We start from the raw sequence: 26,567 nt of genomic DNA on the forward strand, positions 1-26,567 counted from the left end.
CACACAGAATGTGGACTTGGAAGTTTTCTTCCCTAAGTCCCAGAGGGAAGTAAGAAAGGGGGGATAGTGAAAAGGAGAGAGAGCATGTGAAGATGACAAATGCTGGAAGGAGGAATGGATGTAGAAAAATAAAGAATAAAAATGGATGAAGCACGGAGGAAGTAAGGGAATGCCTGGTTAGAAATGTAGAGATAAAGAGAAGAAGCAGTGGCAGCTGGAAGAAGGGAGTAAAGTATATTCGTTGACGTGTTACAGCGCTTGGCAGAGCCAGTTCAACCCATCCCATCCCAACTCCACCCAGCCCAGGCCCAGGAATGTATGCGCCAACCCAAGGGGGCTTTACTCTTCTTGCTTCCCGTGAGCTTCCCCTCGATTAGATACACTCAAGGTAAGCAGGAAGGAATCCGGATGGGCCCTGACAGGCACTTGGTGTGCTGGGAAATCTCATTAGGCCGATCTGAACGCCTTCCAAGCCCGCTCCCTTCTCCTGCACACCAGATGTGGGGCGAGGGACATATTGCTCGCACTATGTTTTCGGCAGCCTGGGTGCGCTCACTCTCTGCTTTCCGTCACACGGGACGGCACACATGCTGTGGATTCATACACACAGCCATGTGTACCGATACAAAAGCACACTCATGGCAACATATACAGTGAAATGTACACACACCACAGCAGATCACACATATGTTGTTCTGCATTATTGCGGATGATCCCAGTCAAAGACACACACATACACACATATCCCCCTCACCTCTGCTCATCTCCTCCTTCTCCGTTATTATTCAGCACTATCCTCCACAGGTCAGAAGTCACCAGCTCCTTCTGCTGGTTGGTGAGGCTGAGGCTGGGCAGCTGGAGCTGGCAGGCACTGCTCTCTGACAGGCTGAACTCACGGTACGGAACAAAGGCCTGCTGGAGCTCATCCCAGTACTCCAGGCTGCATGGGACCTGGCAGAAAAAAACAGCAGACAATTTTCCTATTTTCAGTTTTTTCATATATATTACATGATGTCATATTGTCATCATCAAGACCGGTGAGCTTCAACCTTTGTTCAAGCTCACTTCATAGCAACAATCTCCCTGGTGAATTGTCAAATGAGTTCGTCTTCACCAAGTCACAAAAATGTACTTTAAATGATCAAATAACGTACATTTTGTCATCAGTCAGAACACATAAAATATCTGATTACAACGCATCTGGAGGAAACATCTTCAGAGAGTTTCTCTCTCCTGTCCCTCTATTGTCAAAGTAAACAACTTCTGTTCAAGATACTGACACGTAGAAGTGTTTCAGTGGTTTCAAAAAGACTTCATTGCACAGATATGTTCTTCTATACCTTCGTTTGGGTTCGTCGATGGAGATTATGTGGAGAAAACTAGGAAAAGAGATTATATTTCTGACATTTCTGCTATTTCTTCTCTCTTAATCCAACCGGTCAGATGGCCGCTCACCTAGAGTCCTAGATATGGTTAATATTTACTATAAGGATAGATGATATGACAGTCTTCAAATAGTTGCTATTGTATACCAAAACACTCATCAGCAGGATGTCGATGACTCTCTCTTCTGTATTGTTTCATTGTTGTATTAATAATACTTGTTTCTGACAGTGGGTCCCACAGTTATTCCTCCATTGATCTGGTGGCTCTGCTCCAACAATCAGCGAATGTCCAACTCTGTGTAGCGCTGACAACTCATCAGCAGCAGGAATACTGTAATGCGTTGTTATTGCACAACAGGTACTACTTTAGTCTGGTGGATCCCAAGTTACACATCAAGAATTAAGCAACTGTAGAGGTCTGTTAATCATCAATGGCACTGAAACTTTACTGACCTCTTTCAGAAACCTTGAATTCTATATGAGTCAGACAAATCAATCAAAAAAAATTCAGTTTCTATCTAGTTGGAAAATGTTTTAATTTGCAGCCCAGCAGTGCAGCCAGAAGCCACATCAGGTTACACGACTAATGTTTCCATGTTATCAAATGACTTGTAGGGCTTTTTGGGCCCATCTCGTCTTGCGTCAATTTTTTTTAAATAGATGTGTCTAGTGCTCCTGTGTGATCTAAACCACATTCTCAGCTTCCACTGACCACCTGCAGAAGTCAGTTACTGATGGATCATTCGTGGCAGGGAGCTCTCATCAGTACACCTGAAAGCTGCAAGACAGACAGGAAGGATTTTGTGTGCAAATAAGCGCACAGGGTCTATGCACACAAACCAACTGTCTGTTGGAGTTATAATCCTTCCTGGACAGTTACCAAACCCATGGAACTGTCAACAAGTGGTATGTGCATGCGTGTATCTAAAGAAAGTTGTATGCATGCACAAAAGGTGTGTGTTTGTGTGTGTGTGTGTGTGCATCACCACATGTACACCTGTGGGACTGTACTCTTAGAAAGGAATGGATGAGGTCACTGCAGCTTACATCATGTATGAAATGCCACACAGGTTTTCCTGGAATCAACTTCCCATAATTATACCTGACAGATCTGTGCTCCCACAGCCTCGACATCAAGCCACCAGAGGAGAAACTCACTCAATCGCATTCTGTTACTAAAACACAGAATGTGTTTTTTTCCACCTGTGACATTCTATACACATGACGGCATAGAGAAATGAATATGTAAGGTACGTACATACTGTGTGGAATACATTTGCATGGGTGAATGTGCGTCATGTTCCCTTTGACTTGTGCCCCTGGCCTTGGAGGAGAGTGGAGATGAAATTGATAACCAGTTAGAAAGAATTGGAAGGAAAGAATTGGAAGGAAAGAGGATGGAAAAAAAATGACTTAGACCTCTGGCACTGGCTGGTTGGAGGAAACGGCACCTGTGTATATGTCAGATGGATTGTGTTTATGTGCTCAAGAAAGAATATACATGATTGAACGTATGAAAGATAATATGTGTGTATACATATGTGTATACACACGTATGCATGCGTATGTGCATGTATGATACAGTCTAGGCAGTGTCAGTTACCACTGCCTGATTGTGTGTGTACCTTATCTGATAAACAACATGGAGCTCTCAATAGCTGACATGCTCCTGGCTGGATGGCTCCAATCTGTGTTTTCTTTCAAGTGGACCTGGCAGTGAGGCCTCAAAGCAAAGAGCTCCAACAGCCAAATGGCTACCTTGTTGCATTCAGAAGGTAGATTAAATGCCTAAAATGTAAGGTCAAGGCCTCTACCAGGAGTTTAAATATCCAAAACTGTTCACAAACATATTCTCTCTGGAACCGTTGGCAGTATTGTGCAGACACAGATCTGATTTTGATCCTTGTCACCCACCTCCATTACTGCTAAAGCACAAACTACTATTGCATTCACTTTATTGCTCTGCAGGGATTGATTGACCAATCATGTTCTCCCATAAGAGTCAGTCTGCCTATTTCCTGCCCCAGGCAAAGTCCGTCAAATATACAGAATGAACCAAATAATTACAATTTTCCGATTGACCCAGGTGTGATTGCTGCTAAGGTTTCCGCATGTTAGTGCAACTGAAGACTCCCCTGGCTCACTGTGGGACTGTGGCAGCCGTCATCCACAGTCTTGTCTGCCTTCACTTTTATTAACAATATCAACACTGCAATTAGGTCTTCTGTTATTCCACTGATGCCTGTATGTCTAAATCCCACTGCTAGCTACCTCTTATCAGCCAGCAGACAAATTGAATTGACATCGACCTGAGCAAATATTTACACAGGAGATGTAATGAAAATTGTTCTGAAAATGACTCTGGCTGTGCTGTCTCAGGTGGGCCAGCGTACGTTAACATTAATCAGTGTGGAACATCGTAAACCCAGGCCGAGATCCTCCCGCTCGGTTTTTCCACTGCTATGCTAAACATTTAGAGAGGGACTGGAGGTTTGGTGGATGAGGTGTAAAAACTGCAGATCAACTTAACTACATAGACAATCTTTTATTTTTATAGTGCATTAGCTGTGACTAATGCAGGTCTGCTTGAGCGCTGTCCCACTAAAATAATAGTTGTCTTGGCTAAACCATACTTTCCTTTTCTGCTCTCCTGACTCTCTGCTGACTCCCTTTAGAGTTTAACTCCTAAGACATGGTGGAGAATTAGTATGTATCATTAAAAACTGATGGAGGCTGAAAAAATGTTATCCCATGTTGCTCCTAATAACAACAATGACAGAAATAAGAGAAGCGGCTGGGTTTACGGCCACAGAAAGCGTCTTAAAGAAATCTATTGCAATCGATGAAGGCAGTATGAAGGAATTCCCACTGGGACAAGAGAGGCCATCACTGCTTTGTATGAAAGCTACACCAAGGGATCACAAGGTGGTATGACTGTTCAAGCAATTCACGGATGAGCCTTAAAGTAAATAGGAATACACACCTGTTTTTAAACGTGAGTGTCCAGCACTTATGAACGTGTATGAGAACAGTATGTGTAACATTAGTTGTATTATATACTTTGGTTGAACTCCAGTTTTTCATCCATTCACTTCTCTAAAGTATCTCCTGCTCCTCCTACCCTGAGCTGGGGACAGGCTGAATCATAGCTCCTGTGTTTACTCCTAGTTTCTCAGGCTTCAGAACCCAACAAAGTGGGACAAGAGGGAAAGACCCGGGAGAGAGGACAAAAAAGAGAGAACCATGGAAAAAAGCTGCGGTAAGAACACCTGCTTAAGATTCAGAGAACTGGAGCACATGCTTGTGAGAAAGTGAGAATGAGTCACCTTCTTTTCTCCCTCCAGACCTCTACAGATAGGAACCTCTGTTGGGCTTTGTCCTCTCTCAGCTTCCCCCCAATCAACCCACTTTCACCTCCTACTGTATTAAAAACAGTGTGGGCAACAATTCGTCAGTCAGTAATGGAAGGAGGTTTGAATTCCCCCTCCAAGATACTGGAACCAGTCGTGAAACCACAAGTATTTAAATGCAGGAAACCTTGATTTTATAAAATGTTAATATGATCTGCTCTGGGGACAAGTAAGAGAGAAGCATGGCCCAGAGCAGGAACCCCCCATAACCCTACTCTCACTTATTCAGTGAAGTGGAGAGAGGCAGCAAAAGGAAAGAGGTGTGACACAGGAGAGAGGGGATAAAATGATGAGATAGAGGAAAACAGTAGACGAGAATGGACAAAGAGGGACCCAGCTGTGTGTTGTTCTCCCACACTCCACCTGAGAGAATGACAAGATAGCTCAAGGCTTCTATCGCTCTCTCTTTTCCACTCGTTCTTTCTCTTTGCCTTTCACTTCCCATTTCTTAAAATCTATCAGCCTCCATCTCCATGTGGCCACATGGTAATTTTAGACGCCTGAGAAATTCTGTCTGCCTTCTTTCTCTTCCCCTCTCCGTCTCTCTGCAGTCTGAATGTGAAATCATTTTGGAGCAGAAATAGAGCCATCATTGATATTTGATTTTTATGGCTGCATTTCCATTTCCCTGGAGTTACTTCCTGGCCTTGAGGTAAATACAAAAGCAAATTAATTGAGATCTTTGGAAGTTCCATATGCAAAGCAAAGTCATTGCCAGAGGCTGAAATCAATTAAATCTGGGATCATATAAGCGTGGTTTATGACCAAATAACCCCATCAAATCCAACCTTCCTCCTGTCACACAACTCCATTACTGCTGAGTGTCTTCTGTATGGACACGCTCTCTCACAGTACCGTCCTATCCATACCAGGAGTAGCTGCAGGAACTGATTGGTACTTGGAGACTTGTCAAAGGAGACATGACTGTGGCAGATGACAGGAGGAGAGGAGTAGAAAATGTGGGAACCACATGTTCATCAACCATGAGTTGTACATCTCCACACACACACAGACAGACAGACACACACACACACACACACACACACACACACACACACACACACACACACACACACGTATTAATCATTATGGTTAGCTATGAAATCCCATTGTGAAGACATTTTGGATAGCTCAGGCTTGGACACAGCAATAGGCAGCGGGTGAGTAAATGAAGGATTGAAGGAGTCTGGGAAGGAAGGAAGCTCTGATACAAATGGAGAAAGGGTGATGATGACATAAAAGGAATATAATGACTGATTCATCGTAATAATGCTTCAAATTCTCTCTAAAGGGAATAGAAATAAAATAAAATAATCAATGTTATACCTGCAGAATACATTTGGGATAACGACTCCATGCAGGGTGTTTCATGTTTTGAAAGAGAAATGTCAGAGAAAATGTCGGAGAAACTGAAAGCGATAAAAAGGAAACAAATAGTTTGTTGTTGGGTGATCTTACTCGAAAACTGTATGTTTCTGCTCCAGTAAAAAGTAAAGGATGGGAATTTTTGGGTTTGGTTTGTTATGGAGGACGGTACGCTGTACACAAAAGAGAGAAGAAAAGGTGAGGGATGACTGATAGGAGGAAAAGTGGGATGTCCTGTCCCCTGCTGAGCCCCTGTAGACTCAGTAGCTGCTACAGCTTGCCAAAATATAACCTCATCTGGGGTTAGAGACACCTGGCTATTCACACCAGAGTGTGCCAGATGACTTCCACAGATGTCTGACTGTGTATTACATGTTTTGAGGGACAGCAGGGGTCTCTGTCATTCAGTAATATGTAGGGTATGGAAGTTCTCATGATGATGATTTCAGAGTGTTGCCATGGGAATTCATAATGGCGCACAGCCCAGCTCGGAGACAGTTTATTTCTCTTTTGGTGCAGGTGATGTTAAGCAGCGAGGAGGGAGAGTTTCAAATTCCTGGTAGCACGGCTTCATTAGACCGCAACACATCCTGAATGCTTTTTACATGACTCTATAAAACTCTATATCACTCTGTGCTTGAACAATTCTATCTGTGTGTGTGTGTGTGTGTGTGTGTCCATTTTTACCTGCAGGACTTCCCCCAGGTCTGCAGTGCTGATCTCAGGATCTTCCGTAGTGTTGAAAGGAACAGGAGTTATCCTGACAAAAGTGAGAACCCGGGGTTCAGGGTACCTCCACATCATCAGGCCTGGGCTGTCGTCCGTCTCAGGGTAGAACACCACCTCATGGGGGCCTGGCAGTCTCAGGGAGGCTGGAGGAAGGAGGAAAAGGGACATTTTTAAACTGGCAATGATGTAGAAACGTTTCATATAGTCTTTGCTATGGATATGATTGAGATTGTATCATTCTTTTTGCTTTAATTGACCTTTTTAACTGACTTCTGTTGACTCTGGCTTTAAGGGTGATTTCTACGATGGAATCTGAACCATGAAACGAGTATCTACTAAACGAGCACTGTTGATGTTTCCACTCTTTCAGACTGTTTATATACACAAGAAGCCATATGTAAACAAAATGACTGAGTAAACAGTTTGGCGACTGAGTAAACTGCCATTGATTGAACTACAGCAAGCACCTGCAAAAACTGGACCAGACACTGGCTTCAAACTTCTGAGTGGTGTTTGACTTAAGTTGTTGCTGCTGTTTGGGATTCAAGTCCTTTGGAAAAATGTTTATTTGGGAAAAACACTCAAGCACAGAACTGCTGCTCTGCTCGGCCTCCTAGGGTTCCAAAGCGGAGACTCTCCTTTAAGAAAACACATTTCAAGAGGCAACAGAATCTGACTGTGACGTCTTTTTCTTTTATTTGAAACGGTGAGCCGCCCACTTGAAGGTGAAGAGGGTATTGTTCTTTTTCTAACAGGGTGGATGAAAGCCACTTTCATGAGGTTTTGCTTTCATTCATGTTAGCATGAACTTCGAGAAAGTGAGAGAGAGAGACACAGAGAGCTCTGTGGCTCCACCTTCTGTACACATTCTTACTGTCTAGCCTTTCTGCAAATCCTTATCCCTTATCCTCCCTCCCTCTCATCCAATTGACCCGGTCACCCTTCTCATCAACGTTGCTTCCTTCTTTTAACCCATCACCCCTTTTGTCCAGCTTACCCCTGTCTGCCTGCCTCTGGCCCCTCACTGTTTTCCCCTCTGCTCCAGAGCACGCTTCGCCCTGCCCGTTGACAACATGTTGCCGACAGATAGTCCTCTCTGTTCTAGTGCACTACTGTAAGTTCTCCTGCCCGAGCCAGCATATTAAATGCATCAAAGACAAGTGGAACAGTGCAACAAACAAAGACTCAACCACAGCTGACAGAGTGGACCGCTGGTCCAAAGCCAGAGAGAAGTCTGATCCTCTGTATAAAGTTTGAGTGTATGTGTGTGAGAAAGTGCATGCATGTGCAGAGGACAGTACATACAGAGCACAAAGAGGGGGAATAAACAGCACGTTACTCAGAGTAGAACCAGGCAGGCATGTCCGATGAAACTCCTTTCCACTGAGGCCTTTCATCTGACTTTGATTTAAGCCAATGTTTATGTTCAAGTAGCATCTCAGTTTGCAAAAAATGTTATTATTTCTTGAGTTTACTACTCTCACGGGAGTTCATAAATGACCGACTACCGATACTAATCACCTTATGGATTCAGGGATCAAAACCATCCATCCATTCATTGTAAAGACCTTGTCAAAAACTAAGCAGGGGAATGTACAGTCAGGTAATATCATTTTACCCTGTGTCTGCCATAGTGCTCTTTAAGAGGCAGTTTGCCCTGTTTGCAATTACTGCTATGTATACCAGTGAAAATAGCAAATGCCACAGGCAATTGATCTTTGGAAGGCAGTACTACTGCAAAACATCTAAGAAAGTGGTCTTCTCACAATGAAAATGCACCACAAACAGCAAGCATGTGGCATGTAATGGGATTTAACAGAGACTTTATCTAGCTAGAAGCCTGGTATAGATTTACAAAAGGCGTCTCTGCAATACAGAGGCAGATACTGTATGTAGTTTCACCTGAGTCATGGATGTACTGGAAGAGCCCTGTGCGCAAGTCATCAGAGCTATGCTCCGTCCCAGGGGTGGAAGAACCTGGGGAAGGTGGTGGCTGGGTGTGACCGGCCTTGTCCTTGGAATGCGTCTCAGCAGAATCCCTGTTCTGGAGTTTGAAGTAGGCCTGTAGGTGTTCCTGCACAAGCCTCAGGCAGTTCAGATGTCCTTGGCCCCAAAAGACCTGTTAGGACAAAAGATGAAATAAGAAGTGAAAGAGGCAGAATGGCATGAGAGGGAGAAGAAGAGGAGAATACTGACAGCAAGAAACGGTAGGTGAGGAGGATGAAGAAAATGAGAACAGAAAGAGTGAAACAGATATACTGTATGTACACCAGATGAATAAATAGCTCGGGAAACAATTAAATCTCTTTCCCAAAACAGGAAGAAAAGCAGTCCAGGTTACCCTCTTCTTCGCCCCTCCACAGCCTTACTAACATTAACCAACAGAATCAATGTCCTCCTCACTGATCCCCGGCATTCCCCTTCTCTTGCTCCATCAAAGCAGGTCTGCCTGGGGTTTGGACTGAGAACCAGGAATCTCTGAGTCAAAAACACTTCACACATGGCTCTGTCTGCCTGCTCGCCCGCCACTCACTAGATTATGACTAAACTCACAAAACAAGGAAATTTGGGGATTTTTTGAAGGTTTTTGGATGGGAGGAAAATAGAAGAAGGAATCGGAGGGAATTGTGGTGGTTTTTGATCAGCACTTGATTAAAACCCAGCAAATGCCAATATTTGCAGGGGGAAATTATAATTCTGTATTAAGAGTTGAGTTGTGAGTGATGTTTTTGTTTATGGCACACATTAAAAGCATTATGGAAAGCACTGCAAATGGGGGGGGGGGGGGGGGGGTCAAAGTATGTGGAATAATACATCACTAAAAATGTTAGTCACTGCAAAAAAGGGACTTTTCAGTTGGATATGTTGAACATAGGAAAACAAGCACACATTAGAAATAACCTACTTAAAATAGACATAATATTCCATCACTTAGCCAGCAGAGGTGACTCTAAGCTACAGTACAGTGGAATTACAGCATGCACTCACTGCTGTCATCACTTCAGTTACCAAGAGGAAAAGAACCGAGTGCTGAGCGTGTGATGAGCTGTACCTGTATGTATCGCTTCACCATTACTGCAAAGATTATGAATATTGTTAAGTCTAAAAAATAAATTGGTCACTGCATGCAGATGCAGTGATGATTACTGGCTGTTCTTAACCTGGTAGAACTCAATCAGACGGATTGAGTTCAAGTGATACTAGATCCAATCTTTTCCAGAGGTGCTGATCTGAACTCCATCTCCATCTCTGACCTCTTTAAACTGTGTTGTATGATGATTCATGGACTAAGATAGTGAGTACTCAAACCTGAAGCAGGCCTCCTTTCAGGTCCAGCAACAGCTTAGGGGGTCCAGGCTCAGGTCCAGGGCTGCCACTGTGCCGACACCACTGAGACTCCAGGAATGTGGTGCAGGAGAAAGGGCCCAACAGAAGATGACTTTGGTCCTTCAGCCCTGTTCTCACCAACATATCCTTCAGCTCCAGTTGCAAAGAGGCAGCCTGAACTGCACCCAAGAAGAAAGAAGAAAGAAGGATCAATGGCATGCTGGGGAACATTGACGTAAGTACGGCTATACCAGGCCAGAAAACTTGTCGTGGGATAACAGGGCACATTTTCATTACTTTAGCACACCTGATCAATAAATGAATGAAGTTCCATGACAGCAAGATTGAGACTGTTATAGATTTAGAAATTGGAAAAGATTGGAGGAGATGAAGCTCCCATTTATCCAGGAAAGAGCCACAACCTAATAGGGCCAATATTCTCTGTATAGTCTATCTGGAATTATGGGACCTTTGCTGGTCCCATAACTTTATTGTCAATGAGCAAGTACAGGTACAAGCCAATGAAATGCAGAATCCCTGCCTAGTTATTGCCATGGGAGAGCCTCTCTGGTCAGCTAAAGCCACATTAGCAGCAGGAGTCCATCTGGAAGACTCAACTGTAAATAAGAGGCTCTGCAAACCCTTACTGGCCCAGAAAGCAAAACAAAGCAGCATCACCAGTTGTAGCGTGTTACAGTTATAGTCCTTAATTATAGTGGGAATTTGAATGTTAAGTACATACACAAAGTAAAAGTAAAACAAAGTAAATGGAATTGTATAAGGTGATATTTCAACGTTTCAGATGATAAAACTCCAAACAATGATTGATTTAAAATTGATGCTTTAGAAAGTGGTGAAGTAACCACCTGAAAACTGAAAGCTTAACATAGAGATACCGTAAAATGACGTTATCTGGCATCCACAAACTGTTATTAAAGGCACAGTCCATTTTCGTAATCAAGTGCAACGTTGAGGAAATAAGTATGGTCTCAACTTACTAATTGAACGATAAAGAATGTGAACATCAAAGCGTGGCAAGTTGGGAACATTGTTCTGATTCCAGTTGTCTATAAATGGAGCAATCACTGGCTATTTAGGAGAGTGTCTGTAAGTATCTCATCATTGTTTTGTCATTGCATGAGAAGCAGTGAACATGCTGACACCCTACTTTGATTTGGTCAAATGGGGAGAACTTCCTGTATGGCATAATGCTTGCATTCCTATCTTGAAAAGCTTACTTTTTTTAAATGTGAGGAAGGATTGGGTTACTCTTGGTTCTGGGTTCACATGGGGTGAGTCTTGGATAGGGGTTGACAGACATGTAGGAGACATAGATGGTTGGAAAGATGGAATAAGCAGGTAGAAGGTAGGAAGGTCGACAAATAATGTTGTTATGACATGGAAGACTCGGGATGAAAGGAAATGTTGAGAAAAAGAGTTTTATGTAGAAGACTTGACTTACAACAGGAGTTACATCTTCCCAAGGCATTGCAAACCAACTAATATAGAAAATCTTAAGTCAACAGTAGGATCCAATGACACAACAGTGGGCTTCCAATGTAAGGGCTTCTCCTGTATAAATCATTCTGCAGGGAAATCGTATACTGGGATGACTCAACTCTCTCAGGAATGACAGTGTTGATACAAGCTGTTTACCTGCAAATATCTCCTGGTGCTGTGCTGGTGTCAGAGATTACTTACTTAACTGGAGACACTGGGTTTATTTTCATGGCTAAGATTTATTAGACAGCATGGGGGAACTCCCAACCTGGCCTGTTAAATGGAGAATCTCTCATTCTCTCTTTCTCATACACACATATTCACTCATAAAAGGAGGCAGGAGAAGTGAAGCCAAATGGAAGCAGGCAACCACATTTACAATCTAAGACAAGCACACTCTGGTACACAAATGGAAACAAATACAGCCACGTACGACTTTCCCCTATTTGACAATTAGGTTAGTCTAATTGGATCAAATAGTTAAAAAAAAAGAGCAATTGGTCACAGCAAGAGGAAATGTGAGAAAGCAGAGGAAGAATTGGCTGTGACGTGGTTGTGAGACATGAGTGAAGATGAGTAGTGACGGAGAGGAGGTTGGAGAGAGACAAAGAGAAGCTAGGTACTAGAGAAATTGGATCTCAGACCCAGAGTTGTGGGAGAAAAAATTACAAACATTAAAGTTCAGTGTACAGACAGATATCCTGTCCAATTACCAATGAATAGATCCCTGCATGCTTTATTCCGCAAACACCTTATCACAGACACATAAGCAGGAATTTTTACCGCCTCTTGACAGATACAAACACTTTTCACAGAGCCCAGAGAGAACAGAGCAACATGACGAGGAGGAACGAGAACACGCTGTGTTAGGGCATTGTGAACCATGTGGTTGTCACACATGGAAAAGCCATATACACTCTGTCACACACACACACACACACACACACACACACACACACACACACACACACACACACACACACACACTGGAGTAGATGGACAGCAGCTGTTTTGGGGATATTTGAGGTGGCTCCAATGTTTGTCTCTTCTTATATTTGGTGTTTAGTAAGCTGGCTCGCTGGGAGGTGAAGTAAATGGAGCCTAGAATATGAAGAGGCAGCAATCAAAGGACTAGGCATACACACAACACACACACTATCCAGGGCATCAATGATGAGGCATCTCATGATAATCATTACAAAGAAGTAACCTTGACCAGATTTTCACACACTTACATGCAAACCGGTGCATCCAAGCTCATTCTCCCCTGGCTGTTCTGAGACCTTAGATACACAGGGACTGTTACACTTCCCCTTTTCCCTTTGAGGGGGGGTGGGGGTGAAATTGTGGTGGGTGGAAATCTTTCTAAAGTGAATTACATCTTTGGCAAACGCTTGGGTAGGATTAGATAGGAGACGTTGATTTACCATGTCGGTTTCTCCTTGGCAGACGTTATCTGACCACCTCTTGGCTGATTTATACCCTGGGACATACTGTTATCAATTAGGAGAAACCTAAAGGAGTCATTACCTAACTAGCAGAGGCCCCTGAAGACTGTCTGGGATGGTAAGAGTAATAGAAGTAATATATTGTCACTCACCACAGAAATACACTTTTCACTCACCACAAGACCAATATGAGACACTAGAGGGAACTGGTTTGGTAGTGGGGGACACTAGCGGCCAACATGAGTGCAGTGCAGGGATCCATGCGTCATCCAAGACCGATAAAAAATAACTGAGGAGTACTGATCAGTTGCATATGAGCCCAACAACAGATAATTGGTAATTTCTTCAAAGTCCACTTAAAATGCGATTTCTTTTACAGGAATATACAAACATATTGGTGACTTAATTCCCACAATAGCAATTTGTTACATGTTATTCATCCTACTAATGTTCAAGGACACATGCAGCCATCCCTTAAAAGGTACCTATAAATATAACCTTTCATATTTCACAAAGCCTGTTAGTGACAAAAGTGCTATAGACCAGTGGCTCCCAAACTTTTTCTGCAGGGGCCTCCTCCACACACACACACACACACACACACACACACACACACACACACACACACACACACACACACACACACACACACACACACACACACACACATTTTCTCCCGCCCCCATTTTGGGAACCACAGCTATAGACTTAAGCTCTCTTAATATCAAATCGTCATGCATATAACAGAAATCACCTTGCGAGTCTTTGTATGACATAATGATATTATTAATACTATGAAAACCACCAACAGTCACGTCAGCTTGCAAATCTACAGCAGGGTGAATTTCCAAATATAAATCTGGGCTTCGCTTCTCTGCAACTGTTGAAAGAGATTAAAATGAAGAGTGGCTCTCTTTCAGCGGGGTAAACAAACCGACACAATCATAAATTCAAAGACCGGCTGGGGAAACAAAATAACACTCGGAAAAAAGGAAGACACATTAATAATGACTGTGGATATTTCACTTTGTTCTACCAACAGAAGTTTTCCTTTACAAGTGCTGGAATAAATCATAGGGCAGAAGCTGGGGGTCCACAGAGGCTGAAGACAGAGGTGAAGACTGTGTGTGTGTGTGTGTGTGTGCGTATGTGTGTGCTGTATGATTATTAATAAGTCTTTCAGTCTACGTGTGTGTGTGTCCATTGGAGATCTGGGGCACTCCATGGGCAGTCTCAAGCTGAGAGATTAGGGAGGGTCTTGTTTCATGGACCTTAAGACATCTGTTCTCTCTCTCTTGCCCACCTCCCTCCTTCCTTTCACTGAACTATAAATGCCCCCCTACCTTGGGGAGTGGTGAGCGCTAGACAGGGGGAGGAATGCAGGGCTTCCACTTGCTTTTCATTAACACGGGATCTGGTAACACACCTCACTGTCAACTTAATCCCCTCTCTCTCCGTCTTGTCCCCTGGCAGACCAGGTACAGACCCCCAGATGTTCTCAGGATGAGGGGTGGATGACAGGGTCTTCACCCCTCTGCAGCTCTAGATGTACACTGATGAAGACAGGGTGGAGTGGGGTGAGTGTAGTGACATACGTTGAAGAGACCCCTGATATTACTCACACACAGCAGTCAGCCTCCATCTGCTGCTTTTGTCATTCTACCCTTTCTTCTTTTCTGCTGCTTCTTGATTCTCCTCTTTTAATGATCTACTCTTCTGTCCTTCCACTTATTACTCACTCACAATCTCCTTTATGCTGTGTCTTTATTTCTCTCTTGTTTAATGTTTCTCCATATATCTTCTATATTATCTGACTCTTCCTCCCCTCATGTTGTGTTCCCCTCACTCTCATCCACTTTTCTCTCTTCTGTGTCTCCATCAGCCTCCTGCTTGCATTCTTTCAGAACTCACTGTTACACAAACTTCTCTCTTCATCCCCCTCGGCGCCTTGCCTGCTGGCATCACCCAAAGGTCTACCGTGATCTATCAATCTGGGCCTGCAGTGGATCAGGAGTGTAACAACAGCAGCAGCAACAGTAGTGGTACTCCTGTCGTGCACATCCTCACCTAGGGGGGTCACTCCTGTTATGGCAGCTCAAACAATCAACTGTACAGGACAGAAATAACAACCTTTATGATCCTCACTTTCCAAGGTATCCATTTACTGAAGCATGGTGTGTTTCCTGAGAGGCCAAAGTGAGAGGGGATGGAGTAAGAACAACTAAAGCAAGAAGTCAGTAGATATCTATTGTTACCAATTGTCTCCTTTTCATGGTGACAAATCTGGAAACATAATCTCTCTCTCTCTCTCTCTCTCTCTCTCTTAGCAGCACGTTTTCACACCACATTCAACTTTGACATGTCAATGTGGGAAATAGTGGGGGAAACAATCTCCATGCACACTGTCAACAAAAGGGCCAAGTGTTGTTAGTAAATCTCATCTGAGAGGCAATGGAAGAGCAATGGCTTTAGATATAAAAGAACAATCTGAAAGCAGAGAGTCAATTCGGGTTAACTTTCCTATAAGCGCAACTGTCTCTAAACTCACTTTGGTTTTCCATTGCATTGCACACAGAGTTTCAACTGTGTTTATCCATGTCAACATAACAAAGAGAGATGAAAGCTGAAAAGCTGGTGAAAATCAGTGCAGGGCAGCAGCTCTCAGTATTGTTTCATTGTGCAGTTATGCAGATTTGAATAAACAAAGTGCAAATTGTTTGCGAGTTTAATTAACATTTTCAACAATCATTTTATCTGAAGTAACCCCATGTAACAACATCTGTAAAGCAGATGGAGGCACTTAGAGAGCACATTTCCAAACTCTGTCCCCGTCCCTCTGCAACCCCAGGTCATCAGGGATTCTGTGGCTCAGCAGCACTGAGGTACAAACATCCACTCCCAGAAATTGTGGGTTCAAGTGTTCCTTGTGACCTACTGCTTGAGGTATGTCCTCCCCTCGCTCCCCCGCTCCCTCCCATCCTTCTGTTTTCCTCTGCTGTCCAACTTGGGAGTACAAGAGTAAAAGAGAAATTGTAAAAAAAAAAAAAGAAAAAAGAAAAACAAAATAAAAGCCCTGTTCCTGTTACACTATGCAGGCTCAAACCCAACGGCATGAAGAAACTGGAAGCCATTTCATTTACATTAGCATTACCTGTTCTGATTGTCATTATGGAAACACTGTGATGCCTGCCGGATCATCACCAGTGTTGATGAAGGCTCAGGTTTGGTCCTAATATGAAAACAAACACTCACACACACTCATACAGCTTGCTTTGCACACACATACCCCTCGTGGCAGATAAAGGCTGTACTAACGTGTAAAAGCAGCAAGAGTCTATCCAATATAAAAAGCTAAATGTTTGGTTTGCTAGATTGAAAGTATAAAAATGTCCTCTGATTTGGAAACACACAACACTCTGACTAGGAATGTCATTGCTTTCAATTATCAAATTCAATAATTCTATAGCATATAGCTGTGAATGTCCACATCAGTATTTGTTTAGTTATATAATGACATCAAACACACAACAATCCATTCTCTGCTACACATTTGTATCAGAACACTTTGTAACTGGACTCCATTTTCAAAGGGACTGACTTCATTCCTTTGGGCTCACAGAGAGATCTTTGGTACGTTCAGTGGAGTTCAACACTGACCCTTTAAATTGAGCTAATTTAGCTGAGATGATAAAAATCTGGGATGAGGTCATCTCACTTCTTTCCAATGCAGCTCCACCTGTTTCGAGATTTTTCGATAAACAAGTGTCAATATCTCAAAATACAGCAGAAGAAGATGGATTGCATTATGAAGAAGAAGCAGTGAACCTACATCATGGGTCAGCACGCTGCAATAAGATCAATCAGTCTTAAACCTTTAAAACCATTCAACTAAGCTGCAGAGATACGATGTAACGGGAGCATCCAGTTTCCTGCTGGACTTCAGAGAACAATCTGGGACTTGGTACAGTATTTTGAGGTTTACAGTTAAATGTGGACACAGGGTCAAGGAATGGACTGAAGATTATTGTGTCACGATTGTGTGTCTGTCTGCTCGCACAGACTAAAAGCAGTGACATTTTGTGTTACTCACATTCCACTCTGGGCCCGGTCTTCATGTTGAGACTTCCTGTCATGGCGGACACCGATACTGTAAGGCTGGGTCTCATTGGATGGGGCTCCGTCTCCATGACGACCATAATCTGGGCAGTGTGCAGAGAGACCTTGTGGAAAGATACTGCCAGGGACGTGAGGTTGTTGGCCTTAGCTGAGGTCAGATGGTGGGGGTCCGAACGAGGAGGAGGGAAGGCCCTGGGCAGCTTAGAAGGGGAAGAGTGAGGTGTGGAGGAAGAGGAGGGCGGTTTACTGGATGGTTTAGGCCACATGTGGTTTGGAAGGACTTTCTTAAGGTAGGCCTTGGTCTGCTCCAGTTTAGCCAGCGTGGGACTGACTTTAAGGGGACGTGATAGCTCCATGTTCAGCTCAGCTGTGGAGAAGAGGGAGGAAGATGGAAAAAGAAAGAAAAAGACGTCAAGGAAAATCAAGATAAAGTGTTGCATTATTTCTGAAGCAGTGCTGACAGCTGACAGTTGTCATTCAGTTTGTTACAATAACATGTAGTTAGAGCTTGCACAGTAAAAGACGGGAGGATGTCCAGCTGATCAGGACTTACAGGACAGTGAAAATGCTTTTAGCTAGATAATAAAAAATGACTGTAATGGGGAAACCAATGCATATTTACTAAAGTAGTATAGGACAGTATGGACAGCAGTAAGAGAAGAGTAATCCCTTCCCACTGTTCAAACACCACAGGCTCTTCAGCAACTTAAAATCATGTTAACTCAGAGAAGATACCCTAGCTAGCTAGCTAGCTAGCCGGGGCCATTCCTCTTGTCATTAGAGGACCAACTATAAACCGGACAAAATCCATTTGAATCCAATTTAAGAAGAGGTGTTCCAATAGGGGGACCTTTTACTGTCTGAACCATGAGATGCTGCATGGTGCTAGGTCCTTTAAATCAAACTATGACCTCTTTTCGTATTGTTCAGCTTTGCATGCTAAGACCTACTAAAGGACAGCTGGGTCCACTCTCAATCTCTCTCTTAACACACAAACACACACATACACAACTTTTGGCTATCTCACTTCCTAATGTGACACAGTGGAAAAGCAGAGGAGAATCTTCTCTTCATGCCAGCCACATAAATCCAAGATTCCTCAGCTCTGATCCTCTCTCTCTCTCTCTCTCCCTCCCCCACCCCCACCCCCCACCCCCCCCTCCGCTTCTCTCTCGTGGACAGCAGCCTTCAGACACTTGACTGGAATTTACAGAGACACATGAATTAACTCAATGTCATTTTATACCACTTCCATTATCCCATTTCACCAGTCAGTGTTTAGAGGCTTTATAAGGGTTTTAGGCCTCCTGTCTCCTTCCCAGGTATAACCACTGGATGACACGAGTGCAGCCACACACACAGACACACACACACATACACACACACGGACGGACAAATGGAAGGATGTATAGCGGGAGGAATTAGAAGGAGAGATAGGTGGAATTTGCCGTGCAGTGTAGCTTATCAGTTCCAATTGACTTATCATCAGGAAACATTCCAGTGGTTGAACAGCCCATGTGCAGCTATTCATATCGCCTGTTCCCTTTTCTCAATTCCATTCCTTTCATTCTCTCCTCTGTTTAATGCAGCCAATTGTTCTGCTTCTTCTCTTTTCCTCAACTCTTTATATCTTTTATTTTTTACTCCACCCCTCTATCTAACCCCCCCACCCTGTCTCTAATCACATAAAGCTGTCTCTGATCACCCAGTCAGGGCCAGGGTGGGGGCCTGGGCCTTGCCTGGCGCTCCACACAGGAGGACCTGGTCTTGATTATGGGCTGTTCTACCTCCTTTTTGCCTCTCTGCCCCACCCTGAAGAAACACAAGGAAAATACCTGCAGTTTCACATGCCAGCACAAAAATGCACAGTATATCTATAATATAGCAGTTACACCATGTATATTTGGGAAAGTAAATGTCACAATCAACTCCAATAGCCACTCAGTATACTTTTCACATCTGCAGGGCCTTGCTTTGTCTATCCTGTTTCTATAAGACGCATGATTCTGCTGGCCTGGGATCAACCATCCAACATCCACACATAAAAATCTTAGTGGGAACTAATTTAAATATTAAAGTATTTAATCACATATCATATGGAACTAAAGAAACTATAGAAGATCTGCTATGTTGCTAAATACACGAGACAACATCGCAAGTCCAGGACTAGTTGTTGCTTCTTTCTCTGAACTGAGCACAACATTCTTGCATTCAAGTGGAAGCTTCATTGGGCTGGCAATGAACCACTTTTGCTTTTATACTGAAAGAACACACATGTGCATATGTACATGGCCTGTTTGCTAGAAGGTTAAATCTCCAAAAGCCACTGTGGCTCTTTATTGGAAATGGCAAAAAGAATGTGTATATGTACAACGTACAGCTACTTTATCAATTAACAACATCCTTTCCTCTAGGAGAGAAGGTGGTGTGTAACACATCATACATCTCAACTGACTGACACACTTATCAGTTTGAAGTCAAAGATTGAAAGGTCATTTAAGGGAACATTTCTGTAGCTTTACACTATCAAATGACAGCAGGATAAAGTGTAACTGGATCCACAAAATCCACCCTGTCTCCAGCTTGCCCTTATGTTCAGGGGGGCCACATCTGTACAGCTTCCCCCTGGCTTCATCCAGCAACTAATGGAACACATCAGCATTTTTACTGCAGTAGGAGCAGTGTTAGTATATGAATCTTTTGCAGAATTCTAATAAAACTACTCAGTGTTACATGGCCACAGGCCAAGAACATCCATGTCCTTTATCAAGTTTAGTTGTTCCTCTGGGGGATGCAGAGGCTTTGAAGAGTGAGGAAAATGAAAAGTTGGAATAAATATGGTGGCACTTTGATCAAGTAACTAGGACAGTGACAAGAGGAGTTTTTAAGCAGTAGCATTCCTATTTATACACCCACACCCACACACACACATACATTTTTATTGGGAGCACCTTGGAGTCAGTCATAAGAAAAATGTCTATTTTAAGCTGGGGGAAGGCCGCTGGTGGGATAGAGCATGGAGCCTGGAGGTTGAGAGGTGGTATTGGTGTTCACATACCTTTAAAAACCAGGCCTTAATATGAACAGGCTGGGGGAAAGCTACACTGGGCCGTCTCAGGTGTCAGCTTCTATTAGCACTGGGCAAAATGGGAGATCAAGGTCTGACACACACACTTATTATCCAGGTTGCTGTGACTTTTTGGTGAGGTCATGCATGACGCCGTCCTCACTTTGAACCGTGTGTTGGGTGTTTGAGTGTGTGTGTGTGTGTGAATGTGTGCAAGCACCACAAACATTGTTTTCATTCCCCAGCTTTGATTTCTCTAACTGACTTTCATGCTTGACTCTTGACAGCAGAAAGCGCTGTGTTAGACACAGGTGGCAATGTGTCCAATTACACAGGGCCTTTATGCAAAGAGTGTGTCTATACCTATGGGTGTCTGTGTTTGTATGGACCAAGGATTTCTTCAAGAGGTATCTGTAGAAGCCCTGTCACAAAGAAACCTTGTGCTAAGTAAGGCCAGTGACACGCGGCTCAGATGCCATCTGACTCAAATTAGAATGGTTCTGGATGGTTCGGAGGGGCACAGGCTTGTATACAGTAACTGACAACATCTCTGCAATCCCATAGCTTGATGGGATCCAGGAACACAGGCGAGTAATGGTTCCAATTTGTTCTAGCTAATCTATCACCTGCTGCTTCCCTATAGAGGGGTGGCTGATCACTCTCCTCTCCAAGTGGTAGTAGTTACATCTCTGGACTCACTCATTGACCCTCTGAACTGAGAAGGAAACATGAAGAAGGAGGAAAAGAGAACTGTGTGTGTGTGTGTGATTACTGCTCACTCCTTGAACTCTTCACGCCTCCTGTTAGTGTGTGTGCATTTGTGCGTGTTGATAATACTGTCGATGTGTGTGATGAGCCGTCGTTGAGTGAGGGTCATTGCTGAAACCCCGTCCATACGGTCCACATGTTACCAGTGTTTACCTCTCTGTATCCTTGGGAAGGCAGATTTGCTCTTGCAGAGAAAATGCTGCTGAAAATGCAAGCATGTTGTGATAAACACAAAGCAAGAAGTGGCCACGTGAAGTCTGCTCTCCGTTTGCACCTCATTGAATAGATTGAATATGAGGAGCGGATTTATCAAAGTAGGGCTGCTGCCACCACAACAACCCAGAACAACAAGAAAATACATGGTTAAGAATATGCCCGTCGTGTGTGTGTTTGTGTTTGTATGTGTATATGTGTGTGTCAGAGAGAGACCTTGTTAGTGCAGTGGAACCGATAGCATCTGTGGTCAATTCTAGATATTTCCAACAGACTCTGACCTGGGGCAACCTCACACTGAACCTGAATCCTGTGTGTGTGTGTGTGTGTGTGTGTGTGTGTGTGTGTGTGTGTGTGTGTGTGTGTGTGTGTGTGTGTGTGTGTGTGTGTGCGTGTGCGTGTGTGTGTGTGTGTACGCGAGTGCACGCACACAGGAGAATTACTGTGAGTGATTATGTTTGAAGTCATCCAATCGAGGCAAGGATAACTCAGCTATTTCTTAGATCAGAAAAAACCTGGAGGTAATCCCACGGCTGAGCTGTAGAATCATGTATGCAATTATTATATTTACAGATTAGACAGCTAATAATACAAATAATTAGTCATATCAATCAAATTCGAAAGGATGCCAATTCTATAACAAAAATATACATGTCAAAAATATGCATTGTGTTATGGTGTGTTTGTTTACAGGTGGAAGGGGAAAGTCATGGATTTCCACTGACAGCAGGAAGGGCTACATGTGAGTGACAGGGCAATACTCTCCCCCAGACACCATCAATAAGAGCTATAGCACAGAGGAACATAGGGACTCAGCTTGGGAACCGGTTTCGAGTCCCGTAAGGACCAAGAAAGTGTACTGTTAGTTGGAGAGTTGCCAGTTTGGCTCCAGGGCACTGCCGAGGTGCCCTTGAGTGAGGCACTGAACCCCGAAACTGCTCCAGGGGCGCTGTATCACGGCTGCCCTGCGCTGACCCCTTTGTAATGCATGTGTGTGTAAGGGGCATGCAAGACAAATTTCAGATTGACGTGTTCGCGTGTGATTTGACCCAATAAAGTTTTCTTCTTCTTCTTCATGCATGTCTGTGCAAAACTATCTGATAAAGTATGACTCTCTATGGTTGGCTGTTACTGTGTGTTCTTCTGTGGCCTGGTGCCTTCAGGGAGCTCAAGTCTCAACTCTGAAAGATGTCCTGCGCCTACGCACTCAATGAAAACCTCACAGGGACAAGAAGACACACTCATACGCACAAAGGCCCACTCACACTTACATTCATTGCAGTTCTTCTTAGGGTAAGCTGTCAACCACACCTTACGTTAAAGCTTGCATATGGATATCGTATCAGTCTAAAAAGAAAATACTGATTCATGTGAAAGACAAAATACACAAGCCTCTCTTACACACACACAGACACACACAAATCCACAGGAGCTTGTGTATGAAATGTGCTATGTAAATAAATGGCCTGCAGGAAAACCCCCACACATCTCGATTCCACAGCTCATCATCTACACTCACACAACAGATACAAAGACATTTGTGTTTGCCTCTGATGGGTGTTTTTCCATGCGTGTGTATGCCTGCATGTTCCTTACTGCTTCACAGCAGTAGACAAAGGATTAAATGCTTAAAACAATGACCATGGTGGCATGAGTGTATAAGTGAATGAGTTGCATGTGTGGGCAGCTTGTGTGCATCTATGTCAATGTATGTACGTATGCACCTTCTGAGTATGAGTGTAGGGATGGAGGTACTTGTGAATATGTATGCGTGTGTGTTACTCCTACCAGTTCCATGGAGGAAATCTTTGATCTGCAGGCAGAGCAGAGAAGGAGGAATGCCTGTTTTACTGTCTGTCTCCCCAGGTACCGTCTGCAGCCAAAATACATTGTAATCCAAAGACTCTGGCAGAGTCTTCCCTGGATCTGAGTGACACAGATGAAGAGATCAAGTCATTCAAAAACAATAACAAAGGCAAGAGGCAGGAAAAGGAGTGAAGGTTAAACAGTACGGACACAGTGAAACACAGAGGAGAGGATGAAAAGTCCCACATAGGTAACATGAGGATTTCAGACTAGCTACTTTATTTGTATTGGCTTTCTATTGAGTGAATATTTCTTCTTTAATCCGAAACATGGTCTGCATCTAAACCTTCCTGTTACATGACTTCCCCACCTTAACATTGAGGTGTTTTTTGTCCTCACCTAGGCACTTGTAGTCAGAAGCCACTCCCCGTAAGGCCACGTCAAACACAGACAGCTCCATCCTCTGCTTGCGGTGGTGGCAGCTAAGCAGGGCTGATGGCTGCATCACCTGAAGAAACAGAAGGGGCTCCAGCACCTGGTCTCCAGGTCCTCTCCTCCCCGGCTGCCTCACTATGGTCACACCCAGCGCGTGGCGAGCCGAGGAGCGGCTGGGGTTGGGCAAGCCATCCAACGAGAGAAGGCTGCCCCTCGGCAACGGGGATGCTGGCTGGGAGGTGTTACTGTTGAGGATGTCCTCAGCCGTCAGGCCAGCCAGAGAGCCCTGGACAACTGGAGCTGGATGTGGGGTTGGGGAGGTTGATGCTGGAGGGGAGTCACACAGTACCTCAGGCTGGTTCAGGGCACTCTTCCCCACCTGATGAAGAGACAGTGGGATCATCTACTGCATTGATTGGCTATATGTATTAAGTGACCAATTTATGAAGTATATATTGAGCTTTCCTGTTTAGAAAGCAAACAACTATGAATCCATGGTACATACACACGTCTACATTCCCATATAGTATTACCCACACACACATGACAGGTCCAGGAACCATGACTCATGCAAGAGATTCCATGTGACAGACATGTTTGATTACCTTCTCCTCAGGCTCCTTTCTCTTTGGTGTGCTGGGGTCTGATGATAAGGGGAGGGACTTGGGGAGGCTGGAGCAGGCGTAGGTCATGACAGACACCTTACTAGCGGTGAAAAAGATGTCGAAAGGAATGAAGGTGAGATTCTTAGTGATGGTGGACTTGTGGGAAGGCCTAGCGATGCAGTGGTGGCTGGCCCCGCTCTGCTGCTCTATCTGGACAATGCGGATACAGGCGCTGTCGCTGCCAAAGCCACTGTCCTGCCCAGTCCCACTGTGGCGAGACGAGGAGTCAACACCCATCACATTGTCTCTGCTGCCATGCTTCTGCTCATGGTGATGCACCTGTGTCAACGTCATAGAAATGTGGAAATGTGAGGCTTTTTTTATGATTTTTAAATTACCAGAATCATTTTTACATTGAAAGAAGAGGGAGAATGTATCATCAGCGCTATGCTTGGCATTTTTATAGGTCATTCTAAAGCAAAACAGTATTATTGACCAGGCAAAAACGAGTTTCAGATAAGAATGTAATTTGGCTTCATCAAATTAGTTTAAAAAACACAACTTCAGTCAACCACACCTGTGAACACACATTTACTAACTAGAAACACCTGTCACCCCGGCTATCTGGCCTCTATAACCCTGCTTCCCGGCCGCATGTGCACGGACAAGTGTACACACACAACCACAATCAGAATGCAATTTGCATGAAAATGAAAAAGCTTTATCTGAAAACAAAGCAAGATGTTTTCTGCTTTGTCAGCATTATAGAGAGGGATTGAATAAAAAGGGGATAACAGTTTGGAAAAGTTTGTTTCCTTTATGGGCTCAGACAAAAACCAAATAACTTGCTTGATTGAAACCATGGACAGAATGACTACAGAGGGAGAGCATCATATAGCCCCAGTCAGACACATTAAAGGGATGTTCTGGGGACTTTTTCTGCGGTCTTAAAATCATTCTGCACTTCTTGCAATATTGGAAAGAGCATTTAAAAAGGGCCTAACCCAAGCAAATCAAATTGTTTGGTGCAGTAACTGTGGTATGGAGTATAAAGTGGCCGTGTTTTTATGCTTGGCTCAAAGTAACGGATGTCGGGAGAGTTCCAGCTGTTGTGGCAAATAAAAAGCTTTCAGTGACAGATGATATAAATCAATGTTAGTAGGTTGCTGGGATTTCAAACAACAATGAAAACAGGCATCTTTATTCTGCTACCAAGGCGTGCCGTCCTCATGATTATAAAGGGGGCCACTTGTTCCCATGGGACAGAACTGAGACCCACATATCAAACTGAAAGCTACCTTCGGAGTAATTACTTGCGTTTGATTTGTACAAATGAAATATCTATGTTAAAGAAAATGCTGGAATACAACAGAAGTCATTACTTATAAAATTGTCCCATGTGCAGACAGAAAATACCAATCAAACTGCCGCAGAGTAACTTAGTTTGTTCTCTCATATAGTCGAACATACTAGGGGCGGCAGTAGCTCAGCTCATAAGGACTTCATGGAGGAACATAGGGACTCAGCTTGGGAACTGGAGGGTCACCGGCTCGAGTCCTGTATGGACCAAGAAATGGACTGGCAGCTGGAGAGTTGCCAGTTTGCCTCCAGGGCACTGCCGAGGTGCCCTTGAGCAAGGCACTGAACCCCCAAAAACGGTGTGTGTGTGTGTGTATGTGTAAGAGGGGAGCAAGACAAATTTCAGATTGACGTGTTTGCATATGATTTGATCCAATAGTAGTTTCTTCTTCTTCTACGTAGGAAGACAAAAATACAGAACAAGTGAAGGAGAGGACACAGAAACCTGAGGTTATCCCAAGTTTACTCAACCCCGTCTCCACACCACAGCCTTGTCAGGTGCATCAGAAACCTGGGGCTCTTCATCACCATCATCTCCAATAACATGTCCAACATCGTCAAACCCATTATTCCAGCCTTTCCCCCACATTTATAGTTGTGGTTCCTGTTCATGTGAACTGGTCTAACGTCAGCATCAGTTAGCTACTAACTGTCTGTTGAACATGATTAGGATGAATTGAAAAACAGAGAAGAGAAACAGGGAGAGAGAGAGAGACCCAAGGTGTGCCCCTTCATATCCCACCCGCAACTGTTCAAACCTGCACATGGTTGCTATTACAGCATGTACTCTCAGCTGCCTGTTCTCACTCTCTCTCCCCCTCCCACTCCATGAGAATTTTAAATGTATTGCTGTGGCGGAGATAGTGTTTCAAGATCTCCAGGCAAATATTAAACCCACTGGCAGCACATTAGACGGAATACTTGACTTATTAGATATTTCCTATTCTAAACAGTGTCATCAAAGGCAAAGAACAAGAGCCATATAAAACGCTGCGGCATGCCTTCCCGCCTGCATTTTCTCTTCTGTTAGGCCA

At 43.8% G+C, this 26,567-nt stretch overlaps 1 protein-coding gene across 3 annotated transcripts in view; it reads right to left on the minus strand.

Annotated features, from left to right (window-relative positions):
- Nucleotides 1-26,567, minus strand: part of vps13b (vacuolar protein sorting 13 homolog B) — a 267,108-nt gene that overhangs the window by 48,068 nt on the left and 192,473 nt on the right. For all 3 annotated transcript variants that reach the window (XM_076148413.1, XM_076148410.1, XM_076148411.1), the window contains exons 35-42: nucleotides 24,175-24,513; nucleotides 23,534-23,948; nucleotides 23,117-23,254; nucleotides 17,255-17,647; nucleotides 10,199-10,395; nucleotides 8,792-9,008; nucleotides 6,848-7,032; nucleotides 755-951 (exon numbers count right to left, since the gene is read on the minus strand). In XM_076148413.1, coding sequence (XP_076004528.1) covers nucleotides 755-951; nucleotides 6,848-7,032; nucleotides 8,792-9,008; nucleotides 10,199-10,395; nucleotides 17,255-17,647; nucleotides 23,117-23,254; nucleotides 23,534-23,948; nucleotides 24,175-24,513 — 2,081 coding nt within the window. The remainder of the gene's footprint in view (nucleotides 1-754; nucleotides 952-6,847; nucleotides 7,033-8,791; nucleotides 9,009-10,198; nucleotides 10,396-17,254; nucleotides 17,648-23,116; nucleotides 23,255-23,533; nucleotides 23,949-24,174; nucleotides 24,514-26,567) is intronic.

This window comes from Genypterus blacodes, unplaced genomic scaffold (assembly GCF_046128005.1).
Source record: "Genypterus blacodes isolate CSIRO-AG114 ecotype Tasmania unplaced genomic scaffold, CSIRO-AGI_Gbla_v1 ptg000040l_1, whole genome shotgun sequence".
Classification (NCBI taxonomy): Eukaryota; Metazoa; Chordata; class Actinopteri; order Ophidiiformes; family Ophidiidae; genus Genypterus; species Genypterus blacodes.